Source organism: Rutilus rutilus (assembly GCF_951802725.1).
Source record: "Rutilus rutilus genome assembly, chromosome: 3".
Taxonomy (NCBI): domain Eukaryota; kingdom Metazoa; phylum Chordata; class Actinopteri; order Cypriniformes; family Leuciscidae; genus Rutilus; species Rutilus rutilus.
The window spans coordinates 14,295,232-14,319,420 of NC_140211.1; the positions used below are offsets into that span (position 1 = coordinate 14,295,232).

General features: G+C 36.0%; 1 protein-coding gene across 1 annotated transcript; it reads right to left on the reverse strand.

Annotated features, from left to right (window-relative positions):
- Positions 1-2,191: 2,191 nt before the first annotated feature.
- On the reverse strand, positions 2,192-20,659 carry abhd2a (abhydrolase domain containing 2, acylglycerol lipase a). The gene is made up of 11 exons (XM_084404051.1): positions 20,456-20,659; positions 18,631-18,731; positions 16,149-16,364; positions 11,972-12,147; positions 11,136-11,303; positions 8,851-9,034; positions 6,355-6,447; positions 5,965-6,066; positions 5,004-5,073; positions 4,818-4,902; positions 2,192-3,592 (listed from the first exon to the last, which is right to left on the reverse strand). Exons 3-11 carry the CDS (start codon positions 16,355-16,357, stop codon positions 3,378-3,380), a joined length of 1,302 nt encoding a protein of 433 aa, XP_084260177.1. The 5' UTR covers positions 16,358-16,364; positions 18,631-18,731; positions 20,456-20,659; the 3' UTR covers positions 2,192-3,377.
- Between the last annotated feature and the right edge of the window lie 3,530 nt (positions 20,660-24,189).

Genomic DNA, 24,189 nt, shown 5'->3' on the forward strand with positions numbered 1-24,189 from the left:
GGGCACTGGGCAGTGTCAATCTGAAAGCTTGAATACTCTTCTCTATATTCTGCAAATAGACAAATATTTTTTATATGTATGTGGCCTTTCACTTTCTTTTTATAATTCCCATTTGTGACTGCAGCACGAATACATTTTCTCTGAACTCCATTTGACACAATAGCTAATGATCTCGGTTTGGCGTGGAGAAAAAGAGAAAATAATTCAGAGTGTTATTGCTGATCATCAAACAAAATAATGTTCCTTGGTTTCCATAAACAATCAATATATTTCAACTAAACATTTATATTTTTTTTACCAGCCAATGCAAGTTTGTTGGTAGTTTTCATAAGCAGACATGGTGATATGATGCAAACATTAACGTACACATTTACAATCATACTTTTGTACATAAAAGAATAACAACATAAAAATAACAACATTGAAATTAATGTAAAATACACATCAAACAATTTTGGTTAACATTTGCAGAGGATGTACAACATAAGCATGTTTCGTTTTTTTTTTTTTGTGTGCAAAAAGTAAGTGAGAGACATTCTGAAAGGCAAACTGGATCAAGTTACAGCAGAGATTGAATTTGCGCTGGTGTAAAAGGCCAAATAGATCCGATCACTGGAAACAGCCGAACACTGACACCCAATCAGGAGCTTTTTAGACTTACAACACCATTTTGCTGTTTTCCAAAGGTTCAAGAAATAAGACAAGAACAAATTCACACAACAAGACCTAACAGTGGGGGGGTTAAACGCTCTCTCTAAACCAATTAATACTAAATATCCAGATGGGATTTTCTGTGAAACTGCACATTCCCCTCAGTGCTTTTACACCCGATAACCCATAGGAGGCGTCGTTCAACTGCTAATTGCTAAAAAACAGTCTTGTCTTTTGACACTTATAACACTAAAAAGTGCAGTTGGCACCTTCTCCTTTAAGAAGATGCATCACGATTGACAGCTAAACACTAATAATGAAGGCAATTACGTATGTTAAGAAATGCAAATTTTTCACAACATATGACTGAGGGTTTCCAGCAATCGGTGACAGATCTTAACTGTCAATTAAACAATATACTTAACACTACACAGGATATTTGATTGGTTTTTTTTGGTCATCGAATGGCTTTTCCATTTTCTCCCTTGGAAACGCAAATAGTTTTGTCATTTTCTTTCACAGCTCTGTAAAGATCATGTGATCTCACAAAACCTGTCAAGAAATGGCCAAGTAATATTTCATCCCCAAATCAAAAATTAATGGAAATTTCACCCTTAATTCTCAATTTGTGTCATATGTGTGTGTTGCTTGTAACAATATTGTTTTCATTGTAAGAAAAATACTGTTACAATAAGAAATGATTGGTGGAATATTGAGAAAAATTAAGGAAACTACATAATTGCCATGAAGATAATGTAAAAAAATATATGTATAATTTTAAATATATGTAGAAATATATATTTATATATTTAAATTATCTAATTATATGATATTTATCATTATAAATTATATATATATATTTAAGTATATGTATAATTTAAAATTTCTTCTTTCTTTTTGTATTGTGGGGTGAAATATGACCTGGGCATTTTGTGAAATTGCGACTTCTCTGAAACAAATCAAGTCCAACTGCACTAAACCGCTGTGTTAAAGGTTTTAGAGTCTGGAGAATCCGCACAGGCCTTTGGAAACAACACTTTGAATGTTCCCTTCGAATTTTAAACATATATATTTTCCCCTCAGCATTTGATTATTCAAGTGGGTAAACAAGAAAATGTTTTAAATAAATAAAGATTAGTTCCATTAGACAGTCTTGATACCAAGAGTAAAGAAACATAAATGTATCAAGTAATTGCACAAAACAGCGAAATGAAAAATGAAAAACTTAAAACAATACATTAAACACAAATCCCTTTAAGTAACCAGTTTTCACAGACATGCACCTAGCAATGCACTGTTGTCTCCCACTGGGTCCCAAATCAACACATTACACAATCTAGTTCTACCAACTTCAATGGTTCTCCACAAACACGAGTCAATACTGCAGCAACAGTGTCTGCTGTTCTCCAGCAGGATCTGAACGCAATGGGATTTGCCATCTAAAACTGGGCCTCAGTGCTTGTGGTATCATAGTGGGCTTGTGATCAGGAGGAATCATCCAGGAATTTAGTCAAGGTTTTCTCTCTCCCTCTTGTTTTCATTTTTAAATCTCTAGATTTAACATGGTCGGCTAGTCTCTCTAGGCTCTTCATGACAACGTAACGGATCATATGGCAAACATTATATAAAAGTGCTAAACAAAAACTGATCCGACTAGGAATGTGACTTGGATTCAACCGGCAAGGACTGGTATAGATTCACGCTTAATAAAGTTTCTCATCATACCCTGGTATACTTGAAAAAGGTCTAGTTAGTTTTAAAATATGAGCGACGTGAATGCCAGGCTGTGCTTAAACAGTTACCAGACCAAAAACCGAAGATAGCTACTTAATATCAAATGTTAATATGCACTCAAACGGTGTGCCGGTCGTATCCAGAAGCACACAGTGCCTGCATAACACTCACTTCCCATAAACTCACGTGTTGCGTATAGTGAAGTTCGCCGGGTCTGTTTAATAAGATGGCTGGGCTGGGCGAATCTCACAAAAGTAGTCAAAAACCAAAAGGAAGGAATGAATTATTTAGCTAAAAGAGATTAAGGGCCATTACATATTTGTATTGCGACATCCAATTATCATTACCTTGACATAAAAAAAAAAAAGTGAATTATAGTCATACTATTATTTGTTGCACTGCCTTTAGTTTATGCTGATTTAAACTATTGTATTACAGTAAAACATTACTGCGAGTATAGTGATTCACCATTGAGAAGAAATTGACCAAAAATGTACCAAAAAATTACCAAAAGTGAGGGGATGTGCTGAAATTTTTTAATTGTCCAAAAATAGGCACCTTTCTATTTATGCAAAATATTGACTATTGATATTATCCAAAATATGACTCCCCCAACCTCTTTCCTTTTTTGACTTTGGACGTTTTTGTGAGAGTCACTCAGCTCTGTTAGACCTATTTAGCAGTGATAAACTAATCAGTTTTTAGTGTCCTAATTCGAGGGCAAGATATACTGATAATATCTAAACAACTACAAACTACAGTAAATACAAAAGGGTGCTCTCGCTACACCGGTTATTTGATTGTTTTTGGTCATCGAGTGGCTTTTCAGTTTTCTCCTTTGAAAAGTTGTTAGGATTCATGTCGCTGATAAACCGTGATACAAAAGAGAAACACATATTCCCCACTGACAGTGAACGCTTGAAAATAGTTGTCCGATCCCTCGTGTGCGCGGTGAAAATGTCTCAGTGGAGGTGCAACGGAGGCGGGGTCGGTTAGGATTTACTGTCTTGGCATTTGGTTTCGTTGGAATGGGCGCCTTGACTTAGGCACGGTGGTTTCTGTTTCTCCCACTGGCAGATGGCATTAACGTAGCCGACAATGACCTTGTCCATCCAGGTGAGGGGCTGAGGGAACAGCACAGCGCCCTCGAAGAAACCCAGGTGTCCACCGTGCAGCGTCAGTGCGAAGATCACGTTTTCTTTCTTTTCTGGAAGGTGAAAATGAACCAACGAATCTCAGAATTGCAACAACTCAAATACAGAGAATAGCATCTATTGTAGGCGGTGTGATGAAAATCTCATGACGACACGAGTCATTTTATATCAGGGTAATAGTCAACAATACTGAGCTCTGTCACACACAATAAAACACTCAGGTTCCCTCTCTGACTTCCTGTCACACTGACCCTGAGCAATAAAAAGGTTTCGATACACCGCCAATGTTGACCAGAGTTTGTCATAGTTTGCCTTATGACACGATATTTATTATATACGGGTATGTTTAAACAAGTAGAGATCTCACGACTGTAGTAATTATGGGTGTTTTGGCATATGAGGTCATAATCTAATAAAAGATCACCGTGGAAAAAGGCTGTAGGCATGTTGAAGAAGTAGGAGAAGCTATGCGAAGTGGCCAGAAATGACTATACAGCACTTAAAAAAAAAAGGGAATTAGGTGGTGTGTTTAAGGCAAGCATCACTTTCAATATTTCAAAGTATTCAATAATTAATAATTCACTATTCTGAAGATCTTTCTGATGAAATCTGAGAGCTTTCTGTCCCTCCATTGACAGCTACACAACTACCCCTTTGACGCTTCAAAAAGTTCATAAAGAGATTGTAAAACTAATCCATGTGAATTGAGCAGTTTAGTCCAAATTTTCTGAAGAGACACGATCGCATTATGTGATGAGCAGATTGAATTTAGGCTTTTATTCACATTTAAACATTGATCATCAAACAAAGAAACTCAGCTGAACCTGCTTGACACATGAGAATGAACCTCATTGGTTCTTGCGAAAGCTCAAACGTGCTGCGTAACACAGGATGTGTGCTTATAGATAAAAGGGAAATAATTCTGATGAAATGTAAAAAAATAAATTTCTCAAATAACAACAATCGTTGTATAATTTTAAGCAAATAACCGTGATTATCAATTTAACCATTGTGCAATATGACAAAATTGTGACGTTTTCATTGACTACGCACCAATCATCGTGAAGTGAACAGATAATTTCTTCCACTTTACCACTAGTTATAGCAATCTGGCGGCACATTTCTCATGGTCAAGTACATTTTCTTTGGAAAATGTGAAAAATTGAGTTGAGGATAAAATGAATAACTATTCTTTTGTATAATTCAAAAACTACACTCTTTGGTTTTCCCCATGCCATTCTTTCCAGACTTTTGATAGTTTGGTGTGCAGTGCTGTACCTGCGAGTGTGCGAGGAATGGTGAGTAACGTGTTGTGCACAAGCGGATCATCAGCCGAGTTCACCAGCAGCAGAGGCACATTTATCTGCAACACAGACAGAAAAACTAGTCACGAACAGGAAGCCAACACACATTTCCATAGACTCTCTAAAATTATTCACTAAATTCCATTATCATTTTACTCACATTATGAATGAAATGAACACAGCTCTCCTTCTCGTAGTATTCCTTCAGAGAGTTGTGACCATGGAATTTTCTAAAAAACAAATTGACATCTTTCTATACTAGGAATAGTATACTAATATACTAGTAGTATATTAGTATGCCTACTAATATAGCATTAGATATGAAGAACTAATAATATAATTTTTTTTATATCATTTATTATTTTAGGTTCATTTATAAATAGAATACTGCTCATTTAGAATTAATTTTCAGAGTATTTTAATGTTTACAAATGTTACAAATATTTGTATATGTAAAATTTCCCCCTGATTGACAGAATTTTCCGCAGCCTTCACTATTATAAGGTAGGGGGCGCTATTACGCATATTCTGAAAGAATAGAGTCTCAGGATCAAAACATAGGCAAAGATGGGAGAGAAACCAGTTATAAAAGCATTGCTTATGCAAAAATGTTGCATTTTTTACGAAAAAGTATCATCAATGTGTTGATAAAAAAAGAATGCATGAAGCTAGAATAAATTTTATTTTATTTTTAAAGCAGAGACTCTGTTCTTTCTTTTGAATATTGCATGTTCAGATATTCATACAACAAAATATTCTGTAGGCCATGAAAGTTTTGTGAACTATCAAAAAAAAAAAACGCTGGCAGGGAAAGAGTTAAACTAGATCCTGTAAATAAATGCATTGCTAACAGCATATAAGCACCATTTTATTGCAGTAACAATAGCTATGGTAAACATGGTATTCTATAAATAACAGCACAAAACATTCTTTGACAATGCGGAGTGAAGATTCAGTTTCAGAGAACGTGACTTAAAATAACCCCTAAAAATACTACATACCATTTGTCAGTGTGTGTGGTCAATCACAATTCTTGAGTCTCAAAATATGTCTCTTGTCTCGGTTTCACGAGACCGTTAGAAAATGACAAAAATCACATTTAGCAATTTCCCTGCACTCACCTCATGATGTTGTCATCGATCTGCATGAGTGATGTGGCAGTATAGAGCCGGCTCAGATCTGCATCCACCATTTTAGTGGAGCCCATTCCGAACAAGGCGCTCCTGTTGAACCACAAAAAGAAACGCTTTCCTGACTCTGTTCAAATGACAACTCAGTGATTAGATTTGTATACTCTTACCACTCAGAAGGCAGTAAATTTATCTTGTTTTTGTGTCATCAGAGACAGCATTACTGTAAGTTATTCTGAGGTCTCCTAATGGCTTGATTGCAAAAGAACATGTGAGCTTCACAAAAATTTCAGGAGAAGAGTGAATATCACAGCTGGCCACTAAACAGTGCTCACAGCGAAATCTGTCAAGGTTCAATGCCGAAGACGAGCTGGACAGTACCTGTGGGACAAAATGATCTTCTTCATGTTGTCGGCCATCAGGAAGTTATAGAAACGACGACACTGGTCCCACTGCAGAAACGTCTCCTGAGCTCTGAAGTAAAACACATAACACAAGTTTTCAACGCAGTTTAAAAAAAGCGTGTATTTCTTTCATACTTTTGAAGGTTATGATGCCCCTAAAAACACCAAATAAAAATCTAATGAAGTAAAAAACAAAAAAAAATTTACATTTATTTTTTTTATATATAAATTATATATTTTATATATATATATATATATATATATATATATATATATATATATATATATATATATATATATATATATATATATAAAAAAATATATATATATATATATATATATATATATATATATATATATCATTTTATATATATATAAAAAAACAGGAATATTGTGAAATATTATTACAATTTAAAATAACCGTTTTCTATTTTAATATATTTTAAAATGTAATTTATTCCTGTGATGCAAAGCCGAATTTTCAGCATTACTCCATGTCACATGATCACAGAAATCATTCTAATATGCTGATTTGCTGCTCAAGAAATGTTTATCATTTTTATTATCAATGTTGAAAACAGTTATGGACAACTTTTTTCAGGATTCTTTGATGAATAGAAAGTTAAAAAGAACAGCATTTATCTGAAATAGAAAGCTTTTTTAACATAATACACTCACGTTCAAAAGTTTAATTTCAATAAAAGAAATCAATACTTCTATTCAGCAAAGACATGTATAATGTTACAAAAGATTCTGTTTCAAATAAATGAAATACCTTTCTATTCATCAAATAATCCTGAAAGAATATTTTTTCAACATTGATAATAATAATTAATGATTTTTGAGCATCAAAATCAGCATATTATAATGATTTCTGAAGGATCATGTGACTGAAAATTCATCATTGCATCACAGAAATAAATTATATTTTTGAAAAATATTCAAATAGAAAACAGTTCTTTTAAATTGTCATAATATTTAACAATATTATTGTTTTTTTGTTTTGCTGGTAATTTTTAATAATTTTTTTTTTTTTTTTTTTTTTTTAAACACAGCCTTGGTGAGCATGAGAGACTTCTTTTAAAAACATGAAAAATATTACCGATCCCAAACCTTTTTGAACAGCAGTGTGTATATTATATATTATAATATAGATGTTAGACTCATAATGCTGATTAAGTGGACCTAGAAACAAACAACTATGATATGCATGAGCCCTTCAATATCAATTCCAGCTAAATTCATAAGGTGCATTAAAAGGGATCTTGAATATAATAATCCGGCAGATAATCGGGGAGAGCAGATTAGCAGGGGCTTTACAGATTCGGTAATCCAGTCTGAAGGCAGAGCTAGACTGTTTGGCAGTGCCAAGTGTGTTGACATGCTGTAGAAAAGCCCAGCAGAGCTGCTGACAAACAGAACAGACAGCAAAGGTGTGGCCTCAGATTTTACTGAAGTCCAAACACACCCACTGCATTCCAGAGCTGCTTCTGCTCAGCGGAACGGACATCACAAGTTTATTCTCTGACAGTGATGCTCACTGTTTAGTTGTTAGACCAGTTGCTATGGTGCTCTTTAGTGTTGACATGTCAACACTGACATCTTTATAGCCAGTGGGTACAAGTATACAATGACTTTTTTGTGGCTGGAAATATCCAAATATATCAAATTAGATTTACATATCATGCTAATTTTAAGTCTATAATTAAATAATACTGTAAATACTTTATTTTCAGCATCATTACACCAGTTCTCAGTGTCACATGATCCTTCAGAAATCATTCTAATATGATGATTTGCTGCTAAAGTTATTTCTAAAGTTAAAAGTTAAACTGCATTTATTTGAAATAGAAATCTTTTTAACTTTTGATTCATTTAATGTATCCTCGGTGAATAAAAGTATTCATTTATTTCAACAACAACAACAACAACAACAAAAAAATCTTACTGACTGGAACCTTTTGAATTGCATACTACTTTTGTGGCCAGATGATTCTTGTCGAAATGTTCCTCATTTAATGTTGAAATAAAGGGTGCTTAGTACATTTGACTTCCTTTTGTAGGGTGCAAACATGCCCTGTGGAAATTCAGTTTGTCACTTCAATTTTTGAAGAGCGCCGTTAGGGAGGCTCTATTCAGGCTAACAGAGATATGCTTGCACAAATGTACAAACAAACGAGCTTCATGCAATATGCAAACGTCAAGCGGAGAAAACAGGTGGACACAATACTGAGACCATCTGTGCCTCTTTTAAATAACTAAGTACAATGTACACACTGTTAGTTCTTATCTAGAGTTCAGTCGGAGTCCACTGAAAGCAGTAGTGAAATGGTCTAACTCGTACTCAAAGCAAGCTGGCAGAATTTTAATCTGGGCATTTCGCCCAACCCTGGCTTCGTGAATCCCCGTTCCACACCCCTCTGGAGCGACATCAGGTATTATGTAGCTTCTGTCAGAGAACAGAGCGGCTCACCTTAGTGCACTGTAGCCCTGGCACACGCTAACACAGCACAGAACCCGCTCCTGGTTGGTACGGTTCTCTCCCAGGAACTTGCAGACGATATTTCCCCCCAGACTGAAGCCCACGACAATAAGTTTGGTCTGAGGATATGTTTTTTTAATGAAGCCAACCATTGCTGCGAACTCCCATGTACAACCTACGAAAAAAAAAAAAAAAAAAAAACTTAGTAAATCCCATAATTTACTCAACCTCAAGCCATCTTTTGTGTATATGACTTTCTTATTCAGCCAAACACAATTAGAGTTATATTTAAAATAGGGATGTGCACGAATATTCGAATTTTCGAATATTCGATCTGTAATTATTATTCGAAAAATAAAATACTATTCGAATTTTATCGAATTTATGAAGCCGTAAATACTTTGCGGGTCGTAAATGCAGTGAATCCCTGATAAATCCCAAGCACTAACTCGCAGTTATAATTAAATGCACTGGGTGGCACTGTGGCGCATGTTTAACAAGTTGTTTGTATTTTATCATAATGTCGTCGTCTGCCTCGCGAAGTTTGGAATTACTAGTCGAAAATGAGGTTACTAAATGATTTTACAAAATGGAATTACTTTTGATCAAATTAATTTATTAATCTGGAGTTATAATATCATCACCACAATGAGAAATCACATGAAATCCAAACAGCAGCAGTCGACTGAGGAAAGACAGCTGTCTATCACTGCATCACGACTGCAGGTAAGCGCAGCTGTTACGTGCGAGTGATCCGAAATGATAACTTATCTAATAGTAAAATGATATTGAGGTATATTCTTCCTTTAAGTTTTCTTTGAGAGAGAGGTTTAAGAACAGAAAACGCAAGGTGCTGTTAGAAACTTAGAACTAGAACACCGTTATCTTTGTTTCTCTGAAACGTCTGTCAGCGCAGCGCGTTTTCTCACTCGAGCATAAATTGCTCGCGGCGTCCCTCCATGTGGATATTATTGTTTTTCTCAACATAAACGTGAAACAATATAAACACGATAATCATATGCTGACTCGAGTGTATGTGTACGTTCTGTACGATAACTGGCGCAATCTGCTACTCTGCTTTATTAGGCGTTTTTTTCCGTTCGCGCTGCTTGAGCATAATCCTTTTGTTCTTATATTTTTTTGTTTACACATAGGCCTACTGCTTAATGTTTTCAATTAAAAGAAAACTTTAACACATGTTGTAAGCTTGTTGTGTATATTGCCTAATCATAAGCTTCTTCAGAAATGGTGACAAAACGTTAAAAAAAAATTACCTTAAAAATAACGTATTTTTCGTTAAACGTCATTTAAATAAACGAATATTCGAATATTCGAATTTTATGAGCCCGAATATTCGAATGCAATATTTTTTTAAAAATGCCCATCCCTAATTTAAAAATACCCTGGCACTTCCAAGCTTTATAATGGGAGTGAATGGTGCCTTGGTTTTTGAAGCCAAAAAAGCACATCCATCCATAATAAAAGAAATCCATACGGCTTCAGCGGATAAAATCACTGGCTTCCGGTAGCGGCCGTACGAGAGTCTAGTTCCAGCGGAAGAACGACCTCTGACCCGACGCATGACGTAGGATGTAGGAGTAGACGCATCTAGGGGTTCAAACAAATAGGGCTGGGCAACAAACGCAAGCACGTCCACCATTTCTCTTTAAACATTCTCGTTTTAGACTTCTAATTCATGACCGGTGTTTTGTTTTGCTCTATCCTCTGCGCTTCCACATTTGTCATGCGTTGGGGTCAGAGGTCACTCTTCCACTGGAACTAGACTTGCGTACGGCCGTTACTGGAAGCCAGTGATTCTAGTTTATAAAGTTATAAATATGGATATTTTTCCTACAAAAATGCATCGTTTCGCTTCAGAAAGCCTTTATTAACCCCCTGGAGCAATATGGATTAATTTTATGATGGATGGATGCGCTTTTTTGAGCTTCAAAATCTCAGTTACCATTAATTACCATTATAAAGCTTAGAGAAGTCTTTTCTAATATAACTCTGGAGACGCTGGTTTGAGTCTCACTCAGAGCAGGGCAAATAGGACCAGAGGGGTTACATTAACTGTAATTAAAACACTTTAAGGGTGTGTTCACACTTGGCATGTTTGGTTCGATTGCTCTGTTAGTGCGGTTCATTTGAACATGTGTGAACAAACAAGCTTTAATCAATAACTTGAAAAGTGCCTAATTCATTCATTCATTCATTCAATGTGACATTTCCTGGATAAGCACATTTGCTCATCATAATGCATAAAAGTCTCGTACCGTAGGTGAACATGCGAGGGGAGGTGAGCTCAATGTTCGGCAAGGCCCCGAGGTGATTGAGCACAGCACACCGGTAGCCCTGTTTCTGCGAATGGTCCACAAAGGTGCGGATATAGTGCTTCTCACTGTGGTTCCCAATGCCAGGACAAATGACCATGGTGACGTCCTCTGTGAAACCAACACACAACATTAAGAGCGCTTGCTATGGAAGAAGTGACACATGTAGACAAATACATGCAAATGTATGCAGACAAATGCTTGATTTGATCAGCATTACCAAGCAAATGTGGTGCGTTTATCTTTTCTTTTCCAGGTAATGTGTCACAATGTTGGCACAAAGCAAACAAGGGTAAATTACATTGTTTGCATAACAACAAAACTGCATAAACTCCACTTTCTAATGCATTGACATAATGCAACAGGACAGATGGAGGTTTTATTTAATTTATATATTTAATTTATTTAATTTCTGTGCTGTATTCATCTTAAATATCAACATAATATTTACGGTCTTTGAAAAAATCCTGGTCTTATTTTGTGCAATTGTTATTTCAAATGGTTAAAAATGTATTTATAACTAAATAATATTCTGTTTTCCTCACAAAGATCACATTACAGAAGTAAAATGGTTGCAAATGTCATTTCACATTGATCTTTACATGACCGTTGCTTTATTTAATATCTCTTTTTCAGAAGAACGATGAGTAAGCAAACCATTCAAATGTAATTTAAGTGATACTGTCTCCTTGAACCTGAGCGTGAGAATTTCATTTATCAGGTTTCCACATAGCAGAGTAGCGTTACAGACTAAATGCGCCCGACTACGTGGCACTGACCTCCGGACTGATGATCCGCCAGGGGTTCAAAGAGGTCAAAAGTCGCAGTGGCCCCGTCCTGCATTGGCAGATATTTGCGCAGGCCGAACGGGTGAGGTGAACTGACCCGACCCAACTTTCCATAGAGGGCTGTCTGCAGATGACCGCTTTTACCCCATAGCAGAGGAGGAATGTACCTAGAACATGAAACAAAATCTCAGGTTTACACAGAGGTACATGATTTGATTTTGTGCCCAACTAAAAACTTCAAAAAGGTGGCCTATAGTCAGCTCAGATAGATGAGAATTATTCAAAAACAAAAATAGGTGCAATAGGTGTGGCATGACCTAGGTCATTTAGAAAAACAAAGGAAACTGCTGTTAAATCAATGGTTAAGATTGTGTTTCTAGGTTCATGTTTCGCCAAAAGAAAACATACAGAATGTGCATATTTTTCTGATGATTATGAACGATCAGTGTAGCGGCCCACATTTCTGCAGTGCTTTAAGGTTTGTTTCTGGGTCTGTATACTAACAGCAGGCACTGGGACAGGTCACCATGCGGCATCACAGAGGTGCACGCTGCAGTTATGTAACAGTCCCGCCCACCAATTAGGCTTTAACCAATTACACACTGACCCTTTGCTAAGCTCGTAGGTTGTCTGTGTAACAGTCTCATAGGAATGAACTGGATTTCTTTGTGAACAACATGATTTTTGGTGAAATGTGCTCATGAAGTGGTTATGGATATTACACTTGTGTGGGCAGGATGAAGTAAAAGCATTTGTATCAGCTGTTTGTCTTTAAAAAAATATTAAAAGAAATTATACAATTACTGTGATAAAAAGGCAGAGGTCCAAAATACAGAAAATAGAGAAAGGTTTTTCCACTGACAACTGAAAAAGCTTTATTTTATAGTGATTATAATAAGTGAACAAAACTATTAGTCAGTTCTGTGTTCTGTGAAGGGCATAGTTACTTGCAATCGCCACTACAATTTCTCAATTCATACATAACCAATACAAAATAAACTGTTCAAAAGTTTGGGGTCAGAAAGAAATGAATACTTTTACTCCACAAGGACACATTAAATGTATCAAGTGACAGTAAAAACCTTTACAATCTAACAAAGCTCTCAAATTAATGCTGTTCTTTTGAACTTTCTATTGATTAAAGAATCTTAAAAAAACAAATGCATCTCAGTTTTTTCAGCATTAAAAGAAACCATATTAGAATGATTTTTCTAAAATATCATGTGACAATGAAGACTGTAGTAAAGCTGAAAATTCAGCATTGCATCACATAAAGAAATTATATTTGTAAATATTAAAATAACTTATTTCAAGCTGTGATACTATTTAACAATATTACTGTTTTTACTGTATTTGTGATCACATAAATGCAGCCTTGGTGAGCATGAGAGACTACTTTCAAAAGCACAAAAAAATTTGTACTGTACTACTAATATTTTTAACATGATTATTTGCAGCTAATGCAGGGATCATTACTGAAGACATAAATGTTTATTTGTGAATAATGGTTGACATGAATTTTAATTAATAGCATGAACTTTAGGACTTATTTAAATTTGAAAAGGGGCAAAAATTAAAGGTACAGTATGCCATTTCTGAGAAACGCTGTTGAAAGTGGATCGGACAGAGCAGTACAACACACTTGAAGCCAATCAGCAGATTTCCTCTAATAACCAAGTGGTATATAAAAAAATAAAAAAACCCTCTACAATATTCGCTACCGTTTGTAGATGTAACTTTCTGGAATATCGCCATTTGAGACAACATTTCAGAGTATCACTGTTATCAGAGGTAAAAATTCTCAGGATAAACATTCCATAAGACTCTTTCTCATTGACAATGAATCAACTTGACCCTCCTTTACTCTGATGCCTCAGGCACCCAGACCACTTAAACCACGTTTATTCCCACAAAGTGAGGCTAAAAAACAGCAGTAAACAAAGTACACAGAACACCTTCCACATCTTTCCTATCTCACTGTCACTGCGATCTATTCCACACCTCCTGAAGTATTACATAAGATGCTCTCACGATAGCATCAAGCGTAGCTGCATAACCAGTGTCTATTATATGTGATTTCCCTTAAAATATCGGTTATGAGATGTGAGGGAAAGCCCGGCTGGTTTAATCTGCTCACAATGACACGGTCAAATAAGACAAGAGGATCAGCACAGAGGGTTTTACCATAAAAAAAAAAAAAACAAGACATTTGAGGTGAGTTAAGGTCCTAGGGCAGATAAAATAAGCAACACAAATGCATACTCGCTTTAAATAACCAGGAATGTTGACAAACAAGGCTTGAGTGTTACTTAACTAACCACAGAACTGTATAGAAACAGGCTTTTTTTTGTTCCCTGTACTTCATCTTGAACCATTCCTCTTTTTGTTGACTGAGCTGCAGTCATCCGCAAGCAATAAAGAAAAAAAAAAGGAAAAAAAAAAGGAAGCATGCAGCGGCACGGCTGCGTTGGCGTGACACGCCTAATAATGCTCCAAAGTCCAGACCCACAATGCAACATCACAGGCATGCACGACTATTATCAATGCTTGAACAAATAACCTACGGCTCTTCAAACTCTGACTGGTCTAAAGCCGTTGTTTTCTTAAAAGGCGTTTTGCTAGACAATCCTCTAGCCAAACAAACATGGGAAAAGTTAAATGTGGCACTGAAGAGATAAGGATAAGTACAGACAATGGGCTGGTGTTTTTTTTTTTTTTTTTTTTTTTGATTGATCTCTTGGCCCCTAGTGTAGTAGCTGTACTGGAAAATAATGATTACATAACCAGCTGGGAGTCACTTTGGGTAACAAAAGTAACACCCACCCGCACAGTGCAACAGACAACTTCGGAGGTCAACGCGTGCAAAACGGCCTCCAGAAGACATGCGTCTCATTTTAATTGCAGATTCTGTGCTAAAACAAGAAAAATGAACGATTACCATCACGTGGAATTGAAACATTAATATTGCCAGGAGGACTAACAGTGGCTTGATGAATCACCCTGTCAAGTGTATTACACACTATACAATAGCAGTGCAGGTACACCAACATTTCTGCTGATGTTATTGGAAAGGCATGCTTTGTATTGGCCTAGACAAATACGAACGGTATAATAACCATATGTTGTTTCAGCTCACAAAAAATTCTTGAAGCAGCACCTCACTGTTTACATGAACTGTTGTTGTTGGATTTGAGCGTGAAAAAGCCTACATTTCATTCAAATTTGTTTTCAAAATAGTTTTAATAATCGAAATAAAACTGAAATACAATTAACGCTAAAAATGACAAAATTAAAGTGAAAACATAAAAGACAAATCTAAGATCATTTAAAATATTAATGAACAATAATACCATGGTACTGAATGCTTACGATATTCATATACCATGGTTTTTACATGCCAGTCTAAGTTAATTCAAAGAATACTAGATACATGACTAAAAAACATGGAATTACCATGGTGCCAAGTACAAAAACATAGTACTACTACGGTATTTTTGGAAATGCACATTATAGGTGCGGACTTAGACAGTTTGGGGTCAACAGAAGTCTCTTATCTTCACCCAAGCTGCATTTATTTGATCGAAAATAGAGTAAAACAGTATTATTATATATATATATAACTGTTTTAATATATTTAAGATTTATTAATTTATTCCTGTGATCAGCATCATTATTCCAGTCTTCAGTGTCACATGACTGTTCAGAAATCATTCTAATATTCTGATTTGCTGCTCAAGAAACATTAATTATTATTATTATTATCATCAATGTTGAAAACGGTTGTGGTGCTTAATATTTTTGTGGAAACTCTGAAACATTTTTAAATTCTTTGAGGAATAGAAATAGTTCATTAGAAGAGCATTAACTTGAAATATTCTTAACTTGAAAAAATTATAAATGTCATAACTGTAACTTCTGGTCAATTATATGCGTTCTTGCTAAATAAAAGTATTAATTTCTCCAAAAAAGAATCGTTCTGATCCCAAACATTTGACCGATAGAGTATATTTATGCAAGTGATTCTAGGAGCACCGCATTAGTCTTAGCAACCACATGCTAAAAGCAGCGCCGTTTCAAGAACAGCCTCTAAGCTATTCTGAGATGTGGTTTACTCACGCAGTAGACACGGTAACTGCAGTGAAACGATAATCTAAACTGTCACACTCACTCTTTGGTCAGGATAGGACAGGACTTGAGCAGGAAGTGGTTGAGTGTTGTATCCTGGTAGGTGAGATCTGGTGGAGCTGTGGGACTTTTCAAGTTTAGGCACCGGACGATGACGTAAAGAACTGTGGCCACCGCTGCCAACTTCATTCCGTCAAACATCGCGGGCATCTCCGGTGCCACCGTGTATACTTCGGATTCGTGAGTGTTCATAGTTGCGCTGAAAATAAACAATAACAGATGAACATCAGTGTTTTACTGTAGCATAAGAAGAGTTATTTTAACATCAGTGTAGGCTAAACCACAGGGTTAAGGGTTTCAGGAAGGCCTACATTAGGGTTATTTATCAACAGGAACTGTAAAAATAAAACACTGCTTAGTTTTCACTGTATGAATTAAAAATATACTGATTCTTATTAAAGCTACAAAAGTTATTCAGCCAAGAGCAGTGAGTGATTTTCTCTTTGTCTTTTGTTCATGACCCGTTATTGCAAGCTGTTGCGATATGCATATACAATACAATGAAGAATAAAGGATGATCTATGAGGTCACATGACTTTATATGAGGATCTATATTTGGTTAAAAATATTCCAATGTGCAGTCAGACAAATGGAAAACAACACAGTTGCCCTCGATCCAAAGATTTTTCTAGTCGACAGGTAGTTGTTAAAGCCATTAGTCGACTAGTTGCACTTTTATGATATAAATTTAATTACTTAAATATACTGGAGGTCAGGGCTGAGAAAGAATATGTAACATTGCTACATTACAGAGAAATATTACAGAGAAATACTAACACTCAGGCACAAACACTTGGATACGCGCCTAATAATAGTGCACATTATCTAGATTAAGGTTAGCATGAGCGGATATGTAAAGTGGCATTAGCAATATTTGAGGTCAGTGAACAACAATAGGCGAACGTTTGGATTTCTTGCCCGACATAATTACCACACAGACCAGCCGTATTAACGGTCTCTCCATCATGGAGTGTGTGATAATTATAACGATAATGATACAGTTCTAGATATCATTCTAAATATAAAAGAATAGCAGAGTCCACAGCACGACTATAACGGCACAGAGAAACAATATCATTGGAATCACTTTCAGAATCACTTTTTTTCCAGCTGACGAACAATTAAAAACCTAGACAGCCAATCAGAATCTATCCAACTTTAACTCTTTTCCCGCCTGCGTTTTTTTATTATTTATTATTAAAGGAACACTCCACTGTTTTTTGAAATAGGGCTTATTCACCTTCTTTCCTACATTTAGATAGGTGGGCAAATGCATTTTTGTCTCAGTGCATGCATTGTTTTAGTTTGACAGGGTCGGCGCTAGCTTAGCTTAGCATAATGAATGGAATCCTTTGTTGCCAGCTAGCATGTCCTGAGTAAAAGTGATAAAAAAAAAATAAAAAAACACCTAATTACTTCTTGTGGCCTGCGTATTCACAACAAGTACAAATAGTGATGCAGATTAACACTAGGCGATTTCCTATGCAGATATTGACATGGGACTATATTAGGGGGAAGCACAGGCGAAGCACTGCTACTTGGGCGCAGAGATATCACGCCCAAGTAGCAGTGCTTCGCCTGTGCTTCCCCTTAATATAGTCCTTAATATATAACTCAATATCTGCCTAGGAAATCGCCTAGTGTTAATCTGCATCACTATTTGTACTTGTTGTGAATACGCAGGCCACAAGAAGTAATTAGGTGGGTTTTTATAATTTTTTATATCACTTTTACTCAGGACATGCTAGCTGGCAACAAAGGATTCCATTCATTATGCTAAGCTAAGCTAGAGCCGACCCTGTCAAACTAAAACAACGCATGCACTGAGACAAAAATGCATTTGCCCACCTATCTAAATGTAGGAAAGAAAGTGAATAAGCCCTATTTCAAAAAACGGTGGAGTGTTCCTTTAAGTTGCCAGCCACCGCCAGCGTTTTTGGTCATTTTTGATAAAAAATTGCATGGCCCGCAGAATAGTTTGTTGTATGAATATCTAAACATGCAATATATAAAAAGAAAGAACGGCTTTTAAACAAAAAAAGTCTATTTTATTTTAGCTTCATGTATTCTTTTTTTTTTAATCAACACTTGTGTGTGGATAAGTTACATAAAAAAGCGAAATTTTTAGCAAAAAGCTGAGAAAATTGTGTTTTTGTCAAAGACTACCTCTGGATCAGATTAAGTACGATGATCAAAACACAGATGGAGTCGATCGAGTCCATCAACACCCCTAAAGCTTGAACAGTCCTAACCACTTCCTGGGGAAAGAGTTAAAGAGCTCTCAGACGTTTAATACATCAGATGACAAATCTGCAGCGCTCGCTTATAATAAACAGAACAATATCATGCGCTGGTGTGGACACTTACACTGTATAGTCATCGTCCTGGTGTGAATGGGCCTTTAGGGAAAAGCCATTCAAACAATAGCTTAGTTTGTAATAATAGAAACTGATGGAGTAACTTACTTTGTAGTTTAGATGGGGTCCTTGAATGTGATTTCGTATTCTCTGATGAAGAGCGAGGATATTATGGGCGTGGATTTTAGGTCACAGTGATCTGGTCAATTCTTTGAAGAAGGAAAAGAAAGAACAGTGACACGCATTAGAAACGATAAGATAAGGTTAATGATGACTAACAGTGTCAACAAGTACCAAGCCCGTGGTAATACCTTAACTAGCAGCTGTAAGCATATTAAAGGAATAACAGTTCTCACCCTCATCTCATTACAAATGTATGATTTTCTTTCTTTAGTGGAACACAAAAGAGTTATGTAAATTGAGTGCTAAATTCAATTAAAGGAAATTTCTTGATTTCAATTAGATAATCTTAAGGCACAGGGTACTTGATCTAGCCCTGCTAACTCAGGAAGACTTCAATTTTTAATTGTGAGGAAATGCACCTGTCAACTTGATTCCCTGAGACCATTCTCATTTCGGTCTTAACATGCATTAAGTTCACAAATGCACTACATGTGAATTTTGCCCCCTAATTAAAAGAGGAAGACTGTATTTGTTTTTGTATCCATCCATGAGGATGAGCTTTGTGAAATTAATCTGAATGAATAAAATGAATGCAATAGTACATTATAAAGCAAATACAGCCAGCAACAATCACTAATCAAAGATAATCCAAAACGATCCAAATTTGGCGTGTAATCTCCTATACAATTATGTGAGAGCAAAAAAAATCACCTTGAAGAGAAATATAATTAAAAATATATACTATACAATTTTGTTTTACAAAATTCCATTAATAACATCAATAAACGTAATTACATAACGCTTAACAGGTCATTATATCATTCGAACACGTCAGCATCATAAAACTTAGCCTTGTATCGTTCATTCAATTCATATTTAAATATGTTTAGATAAATGGAAACTATATAACATATCAGTGGAAATAATGTTTGTATACAGCGCATACACACGGTTTAAAAGTATTTATATAGCATTTGTTGTACTTCTCTATTTTAATATAAATCATAAGCTTATTAGTGTAATGGAGTAATAAACAATCATATTGCACAATGAACATCATCATTAAAAATAATGGAAATAGTAAATGTAAAACCTCATGGTTGCATTACAGTAATGAGAATAGAGGGGTAAAATCTGATTAATTGTCATCAAAGTTACAACCAGACTTCATTTTTCACACACACTTACATATTATATTAAATTTAGAAAGAAAAATAAATAACCTGAATCACAGGCACTGATTAATGGCATTGAAATGATCAAGGTGTTAAATATCAAAAAGTATTTATCAGAGTATTATTAAAGCACATAAAGAGTTAAACACACACTTAATGATGGTGTTATGATGATCGTGACAGTGTGGTGTAGTAAGAGTATCCTGCAAAATAAGGCCCAGCATCTGCCATTACTTCAAAACAACCTCACATACTGACATTTCCTGTGATTTTAATATTTTTATACAGTGTGGATGTGAATGTCTACGGAAAACAAGTGGCATTGCAGATGTCAAAAGGGTAAACAGGAATCATCTGTCCATGATGTTAGTGTGATGGACAACGTTACGTCTATATGACATAAAACGTTATATACAAACATCCGCTTGAGACATAGGCTAACTAATGGGGGGGGGGGGGGGGGGGGGACACTAGGCTGATTTGATAAACATAACAAAAAAAAATAGACTTATGTTAAAAACCGCACAATGTTGTTTAGATGAGCAGTGTAAACAGGAAAAAGAGACGACACCCCTACACATACATATTAAGTAGAATAAAACGCATCGTGTTCAGTGCAGATGAACGCATCATACCTCGTTCCCCAATGTATCACAAACAGCTCCCTTTCTGTATTGGTCAAATGTAGATTTGTCCTCTTTCCTTGGGACACGGTGAGTTTACTTAGCGTTGTATTATCCGCGGTCCCCTTTCTAGCATTTTCTTCTTTCTCGTCTCATCTACAGACAGACAGACGCGCAACGCACTTCCTGCTTTAGAAGAATTCATTAACATATCACGCGCCCTATTGGCTAAATAAAGCAGTTATGTCATGGAGCACCGCCTCCTTTTTAGAGTGCACGTTTTAAGCGCATGTACTGGCTGCAAATGAGAGGAAGGTGGTTGGAATTATACGCCTCTGGAGTTAAGAAATAATAATAACACAAATTATTTAGAATTTGACCACAATGTCGTCTACCTTCTGATTGTATTACAGTATACAATTTATATTTGTTTTTGTATATTGTATACATTTATATATGTGCCTGCCAATCAACCGATAACTGCCCTTCTCACCTACTATTTTTATTCTTTTTTTTAACCGGTGTCCCCATAATCCGACATGTCTCTAAATATTCTTAAGTGGTGTTTAGTATAGAATGTCAAAGGTTTTGTGCAGCTGTTTAGTAGCATGATCTATCTTGTTTTTAACAACTGCATGTTGTTATTGGTTGCAAACTAGCTCCACCTTGTGATGGCATTACATATTTTTGAAGTGCATTATGGAGATTAGACGATTAGGTCATATTTTATAGACTAGAGCATACAAAATATAATACATACAGTTCTACTTCTCTTGGCTAGATAATAGATTGACATTGTTCAGAAGAGCAGTGTGATCTATAACTATAACAACCATGAAATTATTTTAAAAGGACATTTTTAACACTTTTTTTTTTTAACATCTCCTGTCTGTTCCAGTAGGGGGCGGAGCACACATTTTTTTTTAAATATTCCCCTGGACCAAAAGGCATATTTAAACTCTCATATAAACATTAGCCCATTTAAAAAATACTTTAACTAAATCCTGAGGCACACTAAACAAATTGGGATTTTCCCCAAAAGAAAAATGCTAAATGTTGAACTTAGGTATTTGTTTACTGCCAGCAGCCATATCACCCTGTAGCCCAAGCCTGGTTAGTACCTGGATGGGAGACCTCCTGGGAAAACTAGGTTGCTGCTGGAAGAGGTGTTAGCGAGGCCAGCAGGGGGTGCTCACCCTGTGGTCTGTGTGGGTCCTAATGCCCCAGTATAGTGACGGGGACACTATACTGCCAAAAGAACACCGTCCTTCGGATGAGACGTAAAACCGAGGTCCTGACTCTCTGTGGTCATTAAAAATCCCAGGATGTCCTTCGAAAAAGAGTAGGGGTGTAACCCCGGCATCCTGGCCAAATCTGCCCCTTGGCCTCTGTCCATCATGGCCTCCTAATCATCCCCATACGCTGATTGGCTTCATCACTGTCTCCTCTCCACCAGTAAGCTGGTGTGTGGTGGGCGTTCTGGCGCAATATGGCTGCCGTCGCATCATCCAAGTGGATGCTGCACATTGGTGGTGGTTGAGGAGATTCCCCCCTTCCATATGTAAAGCGCTTTGAGGTCTCAGAAAAAGCGCTATATAAATGTAACGAACAAATTATTATTACTCATAAAAGAGCAGAGGCAAAAAGTACACGGATAACCTACTGTATGGAAGTAAAATAATGTCAAATGTTATTGAAATAAAAAAGCCTGTTGAATTGCACTACTTGAAAAAAAATAGGCATTGTATTAACCATGCTTGCATTTTAATGCATTGTATTTTTAGGGCTTGCATTTTTATGGGCTGAAATTCAATATGGTTGAATATTTAAGCTGTGAATATTTCAATTAAAAACATTTTTAAACACATTTTCATTATAAAAAATTCAATAATCCATATTCACCTTTCATATTTCACTTCCAAAATATTCAAACTGTTTAAAAATACAACCTATAATATTCAACAGGCAATTTTCGGTCCATTTTATTTCGCTTTGCAAATTCGCTTCCACAAATTCAGTGGTTCAAATTCGACAGTAAATTCAATATTGACATCCAGGAACTGCAGGAAAAGCAGTAGATTGCCGAGCATACTCTCCATCTGCTGTTAGTCAACTGCAAAAGCGCGTGTTGTTGACGAAGACCAGCAACAGTTAGAGCAAGCCATTCATTCATAAAATGAAAATGATTATCTGTGTATGCGGAAAAGATGATAAACACACAAAAGCTGTGTTTATGTTTCATTCAATAACTTCATTGTTACTTTCCCTGTGTAGCCTACATGCTTTCTCTATGAACGGGATTAAAATCGGTTTCCCTCAATTCCTCATACTCAACGATTCCCCTTTCGTTGGGACAAAACGCTTAACGTAGCTTAATGGACTAATACAGTGATATAAAAGACCAAACTCGCACCTTATTGGGGATGTAGGCTGTATAGGCTAGCCTACTATATAGGCTACAGGCAAGCAGATGGACTCAGAATATGAATTTAACGCGCAAAGTTTCATGCTGAGCGTTTCGTGATATACTGGCATAAAATCAACACTTGATCAATTAATACTAAGGCAACTAAACAACCAAGAGAAATATATGTCAACCTCAAAAATGTAACATTGGATCTCCGCATCGGGGAATAACATTAATCTCGTTCACGGTAGAGAAAGATGCATGTAGGCTACACAGGAAAAGTAACCGTGAAGACACTGAATTTAACATAAAACAGCCGTCATAATAATCACAAATACACTTACATTGCTGTAAATGAGTTTTATGAATGAATGGCTTGTTCTAACTGTTGCTGGTCTTCGTCAACAACACGCGCTTTTCCACCACCTGCTGGTGGGGTCGACTAACAGCAGATGGAGAGTATGCTCGGCAATCTACTGCTTTTCCTGCAGTTCCTGGATGTCAATGTTGAATTTACTGTCGAATTTGAACCACTGAATTTATGGAAGCGAATTTGCAAAGCGAAATAAAATGGACCGAAAATTGCCTGTTGAATATTATAGGTTGTATTTTTAAACAGTTTGAATATATTGGAAGTGAAATATGAAAGGTGAATATGGATTATTGAATTTTTAATAGTGAAAATGTGTTTGAAATGTTTTTAATTGAAATATTCACAGCTTAAATATTCAATGTTGAATTTCAGCCCTAAAAATACAATGCATTAAAATGCAAGCATGGTTAATACAATGCCTATTTTTTTTCAAGTAGTGCAATTCAACAGGCTTTTTTATTTCAAAAACATTTGACATTATTTTACTTCCATACCCTGTGTGTGTGTGTGTGTGTGTGTGTATTAGATCACGTTACCTGATTCAGCCAATGGCAGCACGGAGCAAAAGTTAAGCAAGCAATATTTCACTTTAACCCTTTATAGGGCACTCAATGAAATATTTGGAAATTCTAAATTTTAACCTCAGAAAGATAATGGGGAATTTTAAAGGACATTTAAAAAAAAAATTGTTCTACATTTTTTCATCTTTGCATTGCAAATCAAGGTCAATGAAGATACCATATATGAGCACTTGCCTGTCTAGGGTAAAAGAAATTACCGAGAGTGAATTTTAAACAATATGACACAAACACACACAAACTGCAAGGAACATTTATTTATTATAGGCACAAACTGCAGGGAACATTTATTTAGAGACATCTCTGTCTTGAGGTACTGATACTGGCATCTTGTGGAGGGTGCTCTGGGAGTATGGGGTCAGGGGCCCTTTGCTAAGGGCTATCCGGT